The 14,762-nt window shown below is 38.9% G+C and overlaps 1 protein-coding gene across 2 annotated transcripts in view; it reads right to left on the bottom strand.

Moving 5' to 3' along the window:
• SESN3 (sestrin 3) overlaps positions 1-14,762 on the bottom strand; it is a 44,114-nt gene that overhangs the window by 8,333 nt on the left and 21,019 nt on the right. The window contains exons 2-9 of one of the 2 annotated variants that reach the window (XM_074916904.1): positions 12,275-12,340; positions 9,090-9,287; positions 8,166-8,348; positions 7,541-7,777; positions 5,878-6,046; positions 3,514-3,629; positions 943-1,133; positions 402-546 (exon numbers count right to left, since the gene is read on the bottom strand). In XM_074916904.1, coding sequence (XP_074773005.1) covers positions 402-546; positions 943-1,133; positions 3,514-3,629; positions 5,878-6,046; positions 7,541-7,777; positions 8,166-8,348; positions 9,090-9,287; positions 12,275-12,340 — 1,305 coding nt within the window. The remainder of the gene's footprint in view (positions 1-401; positions 547-942; positions 1,134-3,513; positions 3,630-5,877; positions 6,047-7,540; positions 7,778-8,165; positions 8,349-9,089; positions 9,288-12,274; positions 12,341-14,762) is intronic. The other variant, XM_074916913.1, reaches the window with a different exon arrangement.

Below are 14,762 nucleotides of genomic sequence, written 5' to 3'. Positions count from 1 at the left end.
TTTAACTTGGATAGCTGAAGACATGTTGACATTTTTATTGATGAAAAACACCACAAAGATTATATCTACACATATGAGTTAAGGCCTTTTTTGATCCCCAGATCCCAAGTATTGGCATAGCTGACCACTTCTGCATTCCCAAGTTTATCCACTTTTCTTTTATAGTGTCAGTTCAATTTTACGGAGAAGTCACTCAAAATAATAAAAAAAGAACCAATCTTGCCAGTACACTAGGTTTGGGTTTTTTTTGTAAAATTGATACCTAACAATTAATTAATCTGGTTTTCTCTGGTTAAAAACAATTTGTTTGACAAATACTGCCATTTTTAGGTGTTGCCACATTTTAATTTTCAAACAGCATGAGGGTCTCTATGAAGCCGGTTTGTCTTTCAAATACATACCTTCTCTGAGTGCTTGAACTGACGCCAGTAACTGTCGTACATGCGCTTGGTAGTTCTCTCTGGGTAGCAGGTCACTGTCTTTATGTAAACCTTCAGGCTGCGTTCAAGTAACTGATTAACTTCTCCATAATCATAGTCATCATACCTAAATAACACAGGCAATCACTCTGTTGGATAAAAGTTTTTAAAAGCATGGTCTTTCGCAGCATTATGTTCTTAAGTTTGGGAATTGGAGCATTTTACATGCTAGAAAACCACCTGTTGACAGAGCATCTGAAAGGCTTAGTACTAGGATATTGCTTTTCTGAACAAAAGATACAGGCTGGCTTCAGAGAAGACATTTCTGTAATAATTTCCATTGTGATTCACAAACATTTTCTCCACTGGAAGCAAATGTTATACTGATAGGCCAGCAAAACCTCTTAACTTCCAGACTGAGGTACCATCTCCGTTTTAAGATCATGCTTTTCACACGGTTCATTTTCCATTCTGTTTACACAGTTTAAAATGCATTCCTAAGCCAGGGGATTTGTATCCATACCTGATTCCATACATACAGTGGACATAGTTAAATAAAGCTCTTCTTAGCGTAGTTGTATCAACATCTTCATGTGTTGCCATAGTGTTATATGTGAGGTTATATACCATCCGAAACTTCTCATCGAGGAGATGCCCAATATCAGAATAAAGCCTGTTTACAAGGGAAAAGCCATGATTTTCCCAAGTATAGTCCTGCAGGAAGAGAAGGAATTGTATAAATGTACAAATGAAGTAGAAGTCCCTATCTGATCTCTATAGCTCAATACTTTTTGTAGTCTGCTAGTTATAACTTTACTCTCTTCAAAAAATTTCCATTTTGAATCTTTTATCTATATCATCTGCTCCATTCTGCCAGGCTTCCTGGCAATGACTATCATGTTGCAACACCCCACCTCCAGCTGGATATCATTAGCCTACAGGAGAAAAAACCCCAAGCTTCTCTTAAAGCACTGAGGCAATTTTCCACTGTCTGCTCTGCCACTCCATCCAGTGTCATGCCATGTGGGATGGGCCTGTAAGTTTAAAAACTTGCTCCTCTTGGAAGCTTTGATGCTTAGCTCTGAGCAGAGATGGAGCAGAGATGGAGTATTTACTTCCACCCAGGATGCTCACTGGGTTAAGTGCTGAACTGTCCTTGAACAAACTAATAAAATCCAGGCTGCTTTGCACTTAGACAAGCACCTGGATTGCAAGGATAAAAGTCTGCCTGCTCATATCAGGCATGGGAAATCTCTGCAGAGTGGTGACACGGCATCAGCAGTGGAGAATGACCCTGCTTCAGATCAGCGTGCAACCACTCTCCACGCTGCGCTTATACAGAACATGTTAGTTTGCCCACATTCTTGGCAAGTGTTCAATCATTCAATCACCGATGCCATCTTTACAATCAATAGCATCATCTCCACGTCCTTCCTGTGTCTAGCTGTTTTCAAAAGGTACTGCTGGGCAAGGGTCCTCACCCAGGTGCTTTAGAGCACATCTACTGGACTGGTCCCCTGATGAGGATAGTGGGAAAAGCATGTAAGACAATATTCAGCTGCCTAACAGAGCCATTCACTGGCATTTGAAACGCGCCACAACATCACATTTGGCCTCCAGCTGCCAGTCCAAAATACCGTAAAGCTTGTGAGAAATGTGACATACCTGTCAGCCCTGGGGCATCACAAAAACCTCTGAAAACCAGAAGCTGTTCACTAACAGCAGTTAATCCATACTAACAATGAAAAAGGGAAAAAAAATCCCCTGTTTAAAGACATTCTGCTGCGTACAAAATAGCTTTTTCTATTACTAAATTTAAACTCACAGAGATAAAGGCAGTCTTGTTTGATCAGAATAAGGACTGGATTTATTGTAGAGATTTGGGATGCTACTGCAATTTAAATAGCATTAATAGCAGAGCATTTGGGAGGCTGTGGGTATATACATTTAACTGCTGAAGAGTACGACATACTAATAAAGTTAAATTATCAGTGTGACTCCTCTGAATGCAGGCCAGAAGCTGTCCTGTTTATTTAAGAGCAGAGATGTTTTAGTTCCAATTTCAACTTCTGTAGAGCTTTTTTCCATGGGAGCCTGCTGCTCCTAAAGTAGTTAAACAGAATGTTTGATTTACAGGCACCAACTCTGCCTCATTCTTTTTGGCAATATCTACCTACTTTAGGCTCATATAAAGACTGCAGAGTAAATTATCCAGAGCAGCAGAGACTGCTATATAGCTAAATACATTTCCTCAGAGTGATTAGGGATGCTTTATTTCTTAGAAACATCTTCTGACCATGAAGTTTTCCTGTACCCTTTTTAAAAATTTAAATTCTTAGATTTGGCTTAAGATTTCTTCTATTGCTTACAATTTATTAATAGACTGCTGATTAATCCAGTCTGTAAGTTGAAACAGAATAACTTAGAATGTCCCTCCTGTTATAGATATTATGAAGAAGTTCGTGAGCCTGGTCATAGAAAAAGGTGCCAATATGTAAGACAATGTACAGGTAAAATGTACATCCTGTTCTTTCAACAGTACTACAAAAATATATTCAAATACAGCCAAAAACTTCATATTTAAGAAGTCCTTTACTTTTCTGACATTCAAAGTCCAGTCATTTTGTGCATATATGAGAACAATACTCACACTCATAGACATATATTGCTCTCATAGACATATATACATCTAGGTATTGATAACCACTGGATGGAGAATACTTGATAAAATGACAGGAATAAAAAGTTCTTCCAGGGAATTTTTTTCTACAACATCTGGAGGGACAGGAAAAAAATTTTCTTTTCTACCTTTCATTTTTATTGCAGATTTAGTGATATGCTTTATAGTTTTCAAAGATTAATTCTGATAATAATTAGAATAAGACTGAAAGCTAAGTATTCCATTGTCTGAGATTTACAAATAGTGAAAGACTCATCTCAGGTAGATTTATGGAAGCTTGAGAGTTATTTAATGGACCAGGACAAGAAAAGGAGCATGCAACAAACATGCCCTGCTGCAACTGCTTTATGCTGTTTGCCCTGTAATGAGATATACAAACATTCTTTGAGTGAATGCACTTTAAAGAGATGGTACCTGAGCTCTGAATGTTGGCAGATGGTCTTCTCCTCGCCTTGCAAAGTCTTTGTACCCAAACCCAGGATCTTCAATATAGCGGGAGACATCTGTGGAAACTATTTCATCATCAAATGCTGTGAATAAAACAGCAAAATGCTTTGCTTTAGGCAAGCACAAGTTAGCACTGACTTCCAACTACTACTCTACTACAGGACTAAAGAACAATTTTAGAAGTTGTGCAAAGGAAGAGTGCAGTATGAAGGAAAGAAACATTTCAATCCCAACCTGCTTGTGTGGGATCCACCCCTTTCCACCTGAGCCAAATAAATGTCAGCTTACACCAGAAATCTAACTACTTCTATAAAATGGGACAGAGATGGGCTAAACTTCTGTCTGGAGGTGTGTTCTTCTCTCTGTTGACTTCTGAGAGAGGTTAGGTATCTTAAATCAGGAAGATGAATCCTGTTAGTAAAGTCACTGTGCTAGGATAAGAAAAAGAAAAATGTACCCTTGATAACAGGATTGCTATGCTGAGCAGGTACAGTGTCAGGAATTACACCAGCTCTGTTCTATAATCTGGAGTATGAGAAACCATAAAGCAATGCAACACTCCACTTGTAAATATCAGTTGAAGATTACAGGAAAGCAAAGAGCTCTACAGTACATCAGGCTGAAATTCTGCCAGAAGCTCTAGTAACTAAGCATCTTCAGAGAGCTCCAAAATGTATCACTAAGCAAGCGCAGGTTCTCTATCAGGAATCAATCTTTTCCTCCCAAATAAACAGGTGGCTTGATTGTGTAACTACCTCTGCAGAAGTTGACTACTGCATAGCTGACTGCATTTGACCCTGATGTTAAAATCCTGGCTCTCTTCCACATGCATTGACAGAACAGTTGCCATATGTCCACTGTTAGCACCTTGAAAAGTCAGTTAATCTAAGAATTGCAGAAGTGCTTTATCTCCTCTTTGCCTCATTAAACAATCAAAACATAACTGTGTAGGAAGAAGCTTGCACAGCAACTGCCACAGCAAATCCTCAGCAAAGAATAAAAAACCCACACGCATACAGTCCTCTCCCCTGACAAGAACTGAATATCATGAAAGGGGAAAAGCCGAACACATACAGACTCTGCAACTCAAACCAGCAAAAGGAAAAGAGGGAGGAAATTCAACAAAACTGTCAGCAACCCCATCAAAAAAAACCCCTTCTGTCCCAAACAACACCTCTTCCTTATATGCCTGAAGTTGTAGAGACTGATGGAAATCCTGATTTGATAATAAAACTGCAATGGCTGTCAGTTTATCTGCGCTGTTGATACTGTCTGACCAAAGAACACAAGAATGGACAATGTCCATTTCTTAAGCTCCAGCCATGAAGTTGCTGGATGCATCTTCTTTAAGAGATTTTGTATGTTCCTAGAGAGTCACAAAACAGTCTCTCTGCTGATCCATAATACATTCTTCCTCCCTTTTGGGCTCAGTGAACAAAAACTTATGACGCCTTCAAACCATGTTTGGTCTGAAGCTAAAGAGATCTAAATTCACAAAGAACTGTGTCAGTAAAATGTGAAGCATTTCATGGGTCACTTCTTAAAAAGACAGAAGCTATCATCTTCAAGCAGCCTCTACTACGAAGAAATGGTTAGAGATTCTGATGGTCTTAGCAGTATTCTTTCTTTGAACACCTTCTTTGGAAAAAACCCTCACCTTCCTGTCTATAGGAAACAGATTTCATATATAGTTTGTTAGAGATGTAGGTCTCCAGACCATATGAAGAACATTAAAAAAGAAGCTTTCAGCTCAGAATTTTGAAGATTATTTAACAATTTTTTAAAATGTTAAGAATCTCTATCACAACATAAGCAGTGGAACAGCACAGCAGTATGATCACTCAGTATGGCAAGTTAGAAATGTCCTTTCCAGGTGGGCAGTAAATGGTAAAGAAGCTGAGTCTCAACCTTATCTATTTCCTGACCTAGCTGAAGGCTGCTTATGAGTATCACTGAAGTTTTAAGCACTATAGAACCTAAAACCTGTGAAATATTACTGAATATTTACATGGATGAATTAATTTGAAGATACTGAAGATACAGAGCATATAAACAAAGAGAAATTTACACCCAACTTTTTAAAGAAGCCTACAGACTTTTTTTTTTTTTAATATACAAAAGCTAAATTTCAAGTAGCAAAAAAGGGTGGTGTTATTTGCCAATCAAGAAATCTTAAGCAGATGAAGCAACTGACAGGACCACCCTTACTACACTCCTACACCAAGAGCCAGAATAAAGAAATGGACAGAAAAAGCTGTAGTCACTGAACTGGCCTCAAGTGTTTAATTCTTACAAAACACAAACAAAATGGAACTGGAAAAGCACAAATACCTCCACTAATTACTAGCAGACTCTCCTTCTTCTCCTTTTCAAAGCGAGTTGCCATTTCCTCCTGAGAGGCTTCTTCATCCTCTTTATCTTCTTGTAGCCTCTTCATCCTTTCCATTAAAGCCTCCAGCTCACTTAAAGAATCTGCAATCTGCAAAAACACCATGACATTCTGCAAAATTAGAAGATAGACAACGTGTGTCATCTTCAGATTTCATGCTAGACACAAACGTTCTCAAAATCACAGCAGCAGCAAACACAAAAACTCAAGCCAGAATGCATTTTGTCACATACAGCATAGACAAACAGCTTTCAGACAGTCAGAAGAAGGGAGCTGGGAAGTGTTAAGTCTAACCTACTGTGGTAATCTACTGCAATGGGATTAACAGTGGAAGAGGTGGTATTTGAATGTGGAAACCATAGTTGCTTATAATATATATTCCACCATGTATACAGCTCAGGAAAAGCCATTTGTGTGCCCCACATGTATCAGAAAACAACTTTTAATATTAATTTTTTTCAGTCTATTAGTAATGCAAGCTTTGTTTCTGAAGAGATGTAGTGCAGCACTGCAATGCATGAACACAACGTGAGCAAATCAGTGTCTTCTTTTTATTTTCATTACATGTGATCAGAATAACCATTATGTTGACCCTTTTCCTTGCTTTGTGAGGAAAACAGGCCTCTTCTAGAAATAGATCAATGTTTGGAGTTCTGGGACCTATACTTATCAATCAGATTTTTCATAAGATAAATTGTTCATTTTTGCTTTTCCATCTTTTCATTTTGATTCTGTTCTTCTGCCCGTAGCTATAGCTATAGCTTTTCTAGTGTGCTACTCACTGCTTAAGTCAGCAGCAGCCCTTTGCCCACTACAAACAGGGAGTAAAACACCCTGGTGATTTCAGCTAGCATGTCTTACAGCTCAGCAATGGAACTGACTGATCACATGTTCACATTTGACTGATAATTTTTAAAAATACATCTAGTGACTCTGCTCATAATGCTGATCTTCCATCAAAGGTGATGAGGCTTATTCATCAATTGGCATTAATTCAAGGACATATCTTCAAAGCATTATAGACCCACTTTCAGAAAAAAAATAAAAATCAACATTTAAGTTAATTAACTAGTAATCAAAATTCTCTGTTGGTTGATTCAGAATGGAACACCAACATGAAGAATTAAGTAATTTTATTTCAGACATTTCCTCCAATCTACATGGAAGTGTTTCAGGACTGACCTGTTTTGTGGTTGTAGGCCTATAAGTAAAAATTATTATGACTTCTGGGTTTTTTCCCCCTTTTTTTTTTTTTCATTCCATGATACAAACATGGATGACACAATGTTTCAGCCAGTGACACTGTATCTGAAGAAACTGGGACTTCAAGCTCTCAGCTGAAAGCAAAGTTTTAGTTTTGCCCAGTGGGTTGTGAGATTAACTATCAAAATCACATTGTTCTGACTGCCCTCCCCTGTTACAATGTGGTTTTCAATAGATTACACTGAAAACTGCTAGAGCGAACATAAGAGTTACCAGACTCAAGCATTCCAGTAAAGCAGACAAAAACTTTCAAACTACCCTGAAATTTAAAGCAGAAAGAATGGAAGAAAGTTTTCTAATGCAAAACAGAGGCAAGCAAAAGAATCTTCTTGCAACACTAACCCCAAAGTTGCTACTTGTGAGAGATGCATTTTCTATGTTGTTGTCATTGGCAAGATCACAGACACAGAAGTTGTTGACTGCTATAAGTCTGACTCCATTAGATGTATCCGGATCTCTCTCTGGATTAATGCCACTACCAAATACAAAACTTGCCAAGGCATGATAATGTGCCAACAGGACAACAGCATGCACCAGTTCAGGAAGAGACCAATTATTTTCCCCAGTCTTGACAAGTTTCTGAAATGAGAATAAAAAAAGTGTAAATATAAAATTTCTTTTGGCCCCTAGCTTTTCTATAAAACACTATGTATTTTTAAAAAGGGATCAATTCCTTTCTTCCAATAATATCTTATTTCTCCTGCACACAAACTCTCACTGGATAAAAAAAGAGACACCTAATATATTACCTCTTTTCTTTTGGGGATATTTTAGGCAATGCTATTCCTAGAAAGTAAATCTCGTTGGCTTTGTCACACAGAAGAATTTATTGGCTTATTCGATGCTCTAGTACTTCCCTGAATTTTTTAACTCAAGGTAATGAAGCCTAACCAGACACCTGTGTAGTTGTTAGCAGTTCTTATTACCGGACATTTACTGCTATTACGGGGCACGACTTAAGAGGTACCTGAATGTGCTCTTTTGTGATTAGCCAGGGCCGGTGTGCAAGGAGTTTGTTTATTTCGTTCAGATTTTTCAGTCTTTGGGGAATGTATTCTAAACCATTCAACCACTCTGCAATCCCGCCAGTCTTCAAAAACTCATCAACATGCATATTTATTAGGTAGGAACACTGATGTCTGGCAGCAGCCTGGAATAATTAAACACAGAGGGAAAGGGCATCACGTTAGTGTGTAATCCGATTTTGCTGCAGGTGGAAGGCAGGTTACTAACACAAAACAAAAATACAATTTCATTCCAAAGGGCCATTTTTTATATTGCAATGCATTTCTATGCAGTAGGGAGGATTCTCCAATAAAAAGACATTTGATTATTTTGAATCGCAGAATCTAATTTAGGTTGGAAGAGTTCTCTAGACAAGATCTGATCCAACTCCCTGCTTCACAGTAGGGATGACTTAGATCAGGTTAATCAAAGCCTTGTCCAGACAAGATCTCCATCCTTGGAGGTCATACAACCTCTCTTGGCCCCTGTTGCAATGCCTCAAACAGCTTCATGGTAAAAACTGTTTTCCTAGTGTCCACCTGAAATCTGGTGTGACTTGAGTCCACTGCATCTCATCCCACTGCTGCACACTGAACAGTTAAATATTTAGAAATAAGGTTACACAGTTTTAACTGCTCTCTGTAAAACCTCGCTCTCGTGGGCATGTGAGAAGTGTATTACTGTGGGAAACAGGGACATGTACACTGCCAATTCTCCGTTCTCATTGAAAACCTTCTGGCTAGACATGCATTATTCTGATGAAAATCAACTGCAAAAATTCACACCCTGTCAAATCATCACACTACTCTCTCCTTTCTAAAGTCTTTCTTTTTTAAATACACAACTCAAGGTCGCAGGAGAAAATATACAGCCTGCTGGTACATACCATTATAGCAATGTAGTGCCTATAGGGCAAAGGAAGGGGCCCATCCATCCGCAGCATATAGAACTGGCTGCGGAGGAAAGACTCCAGGTACTGAGTATGGATACTCATGACCTGCGTGATGTTGTCCAGGCGACCAGATGTAGAGTATTCTTCCACAAGAAGATTAGTACGTTCATCCAAACCATTTGCTTGCATAACCTTAAAAACAAGATGGACAAACTTAAAAGAGAAAGCGATTTTCTCTAGCTTTAGCCCTGGAGAGAAACATATTGCAGTATGAAAGGTTTGCTTGTGTACAAACTTAAAGGCAATGCTGGAGATTGGGATGAATTATTTGTAAATACACATGCTTGCATGTGTGTGAATACACACATACAGGCGCTACTTGTATAACTGAAGAGCACTTTACACAGTACCTCTGTTATTTTAATCTGTTTCTAGGAAAACCAAAAACATTTTTCTGGAGATCTTTCCAAAACGGCTAAACTTGCAGATGCTTAAAGTTAAACCTGTACGGGCAGCTGGAAGTAAGCAAGAGCTAAATGGAAAGTAAAGTCTTTATGGAAGTCAGCCTGTATAGACACACACCACCTGAGCATTCAGCCCTAAAAACAATTTCAAAATTAATGGAGAGGAACTGGGTTATGTAACCAAATTATAGAAACAGCCTGGCAATGTATCCCTTCTGTGCTTCTATAATTGAAGGGGAGATCAAATGCTAATTTGTCCATAAGATTCAAGTATTATTTAGAATAGGAATTTAATGCTTTCTTTAAACAAAAGCTGTTCTTTAATTATTCCAACCAATCCAAACCTTGGGCACAAGATGAAATGAAACAGCAAAAGAGCAAGTAGCTCTTGTATTGCAAGCCCTGACACAGTGTTAGTGCTATTAGTCAGTGTTTATCACCAAGAACAGCCATTCTCAACATGTTCACCACTGAAGTTACAAGCACAAGACTAGAATACCCAGTATTTATTCTGAAACTGCACACCATTAAACCAGCCAGCTTACTTCTGCAAACACCATGAAAGGAGAAAACACTTTAGCTGGTTTACTGCACATGAAGACAGAAAGTGCCTAAAACCAAGATGACACAATGCTTTTGCTAAAATATTCTATTTAAAATAGTATTCCTTCTTTATGATGGGCTGATGAAGGGACCGTGTCTCAAATATTTTTCCATCGAATCTTATATGGAAGTTACATACAAAGAAACACGAACAACACACTACATTTTCACTTCTCACCGCTATACTTCCCTGTTTTTATTTGTGGGCCCAGAAAGAAAGGGTAGCAACAGCTAGGCAGTTAGGCAGTTCCGTCATTTTTACATGTGTAGCTCTTCACTATGGCAGCTTTTCTGTGTTTTGTTCCCAAAATGATGACTCCTCAGTTTGCCTTAAAAATGTTTTACCATTGGAAGTTTATTCACACATTAGAGATAATTTTATCTCACTTATTACAGTATATCCCTTACTCCACTCCAAGGAGTCCCCTTATTCTTCAGCGAGTGTATCTCTCATGTATTTAAGAGATATTTGTCTCATTTTAGTAGTTTCTTGGGGAAATCATACTTTTTGTGTCTCTGGTAAGGTTTCTAATCTTCTCCAGCTTGTCAGGAGTTTTCCTTGTAACAGTACAAGTTATGGAGAAGAAATTCTGCTGACAAAATTGAAATACAATCCTGTAGGACTGCACTGTTGCTATGTTAGGCATAGCAATATGTTGCATTATTGCTTCTGAGATTGATCTCCACCTATATTACTATCCTCTTCATACTGTATATGTACTTCCTCCTAATTTAATACCATCCACAAACATGTTTTTTTATTCTGCTTGTAAATCCTTACGGCACTTTAACAGGAAACTTTACAACTAAGTTGTTATTGCTCTGTCCATATTCCTTCCATTACCACAATAAAGCAGGCTTTGACATGAGCAGTGTTTTTATCAAGATCTGAGAGACATTCGTGTGTTACTTAATCTAACTACATCCTTCCTATTCATTGTATTATTTCATGCCAAGGAACAGGGGAAAAAGGTAGTCCTTAACACTTGTTTGTGACACTGCACAGCTGTTTTATTTGTACAGGTGAAGGTTCCCTGCTTGTACTGGGTAACCGCTGGGGTTACTCCTGAGAGCTACACAGTGATTCCTCCTGCACCCTTCGCTAGTGCCTTTACCAGGTGTATCAGCTGTGAAATAAATTAATTTATAATTATCTCAAAATATGTTATCATTTTAATTATATTTATTTTTCTACTTTTTATATAATTATTGAATTATGAGAAAAATTAAGTCATTACAAAGTTTGGCATCTGTATTTCATCTCATATCTCATACAAAAATGAAGTCCTCTACACAAGTTTGGCTGGCTGGAACTCATTCTGCTCCCCTCTTCCCAAGTCTAAAAGACTCTTTTTGACATCTCTCCTTTTTCCTTCCTTATGTTTTTTTGTTGCAAGCCTTTACACTCTGTTTTTAAATTCAGACCTTGCTGGAGAGGGACTCAGAGAACAGCAGCTATCTCATCTTTTAAAATGTCTTTTTGGCCCTTCTAGCATGTGAATTACCTGCTTTTAGCAACTACTCAAATCAAAAGACAAAAAAGGTCCTGTTTTTATAGTAAGCCATCCCAAATAATTAACTCATCAATAAATAATATTCTGTGAAGATTGAGATCACAGGAGAATACCATCATAGCAAAGTTTTTACTTACTCCAGAAAGGTGCAAATCAAGGCTTAAGATGAACATTAAATCTTGAGTTTTGAAGTCAAACCATACCCTTCAACCGTAAATTCTCTCAAGAGCCACAGTTACAGTCTAAAGAGTAGTCATATTTTCAGGTTCTCTCAAACTGAAGGTCAGACACTGCTGTGAGAGCTCTATAATCATACCACTGCACTACTGGATAGGTCTCCCCTTAGGCCTGGCATTAAGAAGAGCAGACCTGGCACAACTCTCTCCGGGAGTACTGGTGACTGAAAAAGATGTCAAACGTCACCACCTGATTGAAAGGGCAAGGTGGTTCTTACCCACTGTAGCCCAGAGAAACCATCGCTTTTGCTCACAAAGGAGCTCATCCAGGTATCATGGGACAAGTAGGATCATAAAACTGTCCTTCAGTATTTCCATTTTAAAAGCTACCACCCACCCAGCCCACCTAACCGTAAACTTACTTCGTTCTCTGGTATAAAGGCACTTGGTCCTCTTGTCAATGGCGGGGAGACTTGTACTCTTTTTTCCTGCAAATCAATCACATAATTTGGTCAGCATCAGGAATAACATGTTAACTGGCTTTATCTCACAAGATGAGATCTTCAAGGCCTGGATTCGCTTCTCTTCCCAATGCCACCTGGGTGTTTTACAGCCCACTGAGGAGATGAAGCCACCACACCATGTTGGTTACATCAGCTTTGCATCCCCTGTACTTTGCACAAACGAACGGCACCAGTTTTGGCAAGGAATAAGATAGAAAAAAAAAACAAAAATCGAATCCCTGTTGGTTTATAGACAAACTTGAAGATACACAGATAACAGCAATAAAACATTTGGCACAATGCCAAAATTAGCCATTTACTGGATTGAATGGGTTTGGAAAGTGGTGGGGGAAAAAAGCCATGCTCAGGAAATTATAAGCCAGACGCTGTTTTCTTCAATATCAGCATCTAATGAGATCCTCAGTGCTCAGAAGAGTGTAAGCACTTTGTGTGCCAAATATTGGCATGAAAAGCAGAGAGCGGAGGAGAACACCACACGCAGTACAAGCCCTAGCTAGAAGTCATGAAACAGCCTTTGAAGATGATATATTTAGTACAGAACAGGCTGATAGAGTAACAAGAGCCAGAGGACTTTTTTGATTTATTAGGGATAAGAATTGAACTAAGATAAATTGTGGAGGCTTTCACAGCATGACTGCTGGCAGCCAGGGGTGTAAAGGGGACCTGGGGAGGCTGCCCGCTCCTCTGGTTCACCAGGGGCAGGACTAGCACTGCCCATGTCATTTCTGACCAACGTTGGTCCAACCTCCTCTTAAAGACCTTCCTGGAGGTTCCTCTGTCTCCCTGGGTCATTTATATCAGTGACTAAGTCCTTGGATTGTTAGAAAGTTTTTCTAATATTTAACCTGAATTTTCCCTGCTGTATTTTAAAGCAGTTCCTTCTTGTCTTTTCTTCTTTTCCTCTTTATGGAAAAGATATTCTCCTCTATACTAAACCTATCTGGAAACCATGGCTGCACACTTTCTCAAGTCCCTTACTGCACTGCAGCATTAGTGACTCTTAATAAGTTATCCACCAACAGTAGTACTGGATTAGCATACTAAGTATTTCATGCCCCTAACATAAAACTCCAAGGTTTTCCATAACAAATGACACTTAAATACCTCTACCAGGGGGGCTCAAGCTTAACCACCATGTGCATGAACAGAAGTGTCAGTCCCAGAAGGACTGTGCTACTGAGTTCCATACAGGAAAATTAAGCCACTGGAGCTGCGTAACTATTGTCCTGCTCCTTAAAAACATCCTGTCCTTTCTAAATTAGATTATGAAAAAACATGCAAAAACCAGCAGTGATTGTTCAGGAAAGATGTTCCAAAGCAAACTCTCACAGGACAATTACATTTGTGATTTTGGAATAAATAGCTGCTAAAAGATGCAGAAATAAGCTGGATCTACTGTGTGAAGTCCAGCAGCCAGGAGACAACTTAGTGCATCTGCTGCCTGCTGTCACAGCCTCAAAATCCTGTAAAATACTCATGAATCAAATTTACTCAGTCTAAAGTAAGAAGAAAGGGTGCAGAGAGACTGAGTGTCTGTGCAAGCAACCCCTTTTTCACACAGCTACACAAGGCAGGCATCTTCTAGCTTTAAATACATAAACTTGCTAGCAGCCAGTCATTTCTGCCAACATCAAAACAAGAAATGCTTTCCAAGATTATTATTAAGGTTGCATTTTACTTGTTTTATGAAGGTTATCTGGATATTACGAGTTTAAAACCCTCACTTCATAGTGAATAATCCAGAGGAAGCAGCTTGCGTGAGAGAGACAACTTGGATAGCTGTAAACTGTCAGCTCTCACCAGAGCACAGGTCGAAACCAGAGCTGAACCACTGCCTTCTCCATCTTGCTCTCTGACCTATATCCTGCTTCTTCAGGCTCTGCAAAGCTGGTCCTCTGGGCCAGATCAGGGCAAAAAAAATGCATATGCTTCTTCTAGCAGGATCTGGGCTTCATTCCCCTGTTTGCCTGTTCACTGTGACTGCTTTTACTCCTTTGACCCTGCAGATAAGCTACTGCTGAGAAAGAAAGGAGGAAACAGTACTTGGGTGTATGAACATAGACAAGTATCTCCAACTAATTCCTGTGAATATGACAGAAAGCCAAGGAGTCAGTCAAACAAGAAAAATGAGCTGTGTTAAATAAGACTACAAAAAGGACAAAAACCCAGCTCCTTTTGGCTGGTGGCAGTTCTAAAAAACATAACTCTGGAAAAAACAAACAATCAAAAGAAGAACAAAAACCCAAAACCCCAACCATGGGAATTCAAGTTGGTGAGTCTAATCACTGCACACTTCCAGAGAGGTGTTTTTTTCTATATTAGAAGTGTATACTCTTCCTTTCCATCAACAGGAAAGATTATTTTGCTTTCACACTAAAGCTTTTAC

The sequence above is a fragment of the Athene noctua genome, chromosome 1, assembly GCF_965140245.1.
Source record: "Athene noctua chromosome 1, bAthNoc1.hap1.1, whole genome shotgun sequence".
Taxonomy (NCBI): domain Eukaryota; kingdom Metazoa; phylum Chordata; class Aves; order Strigiformes; family Strigidae; genus Athene; species Athene noctua.
The sequence above is the reverse complement of the archived record's forward strand: the minus strand, read 5'-3'. Positions and strand labels throughout refer to the sequence as shown.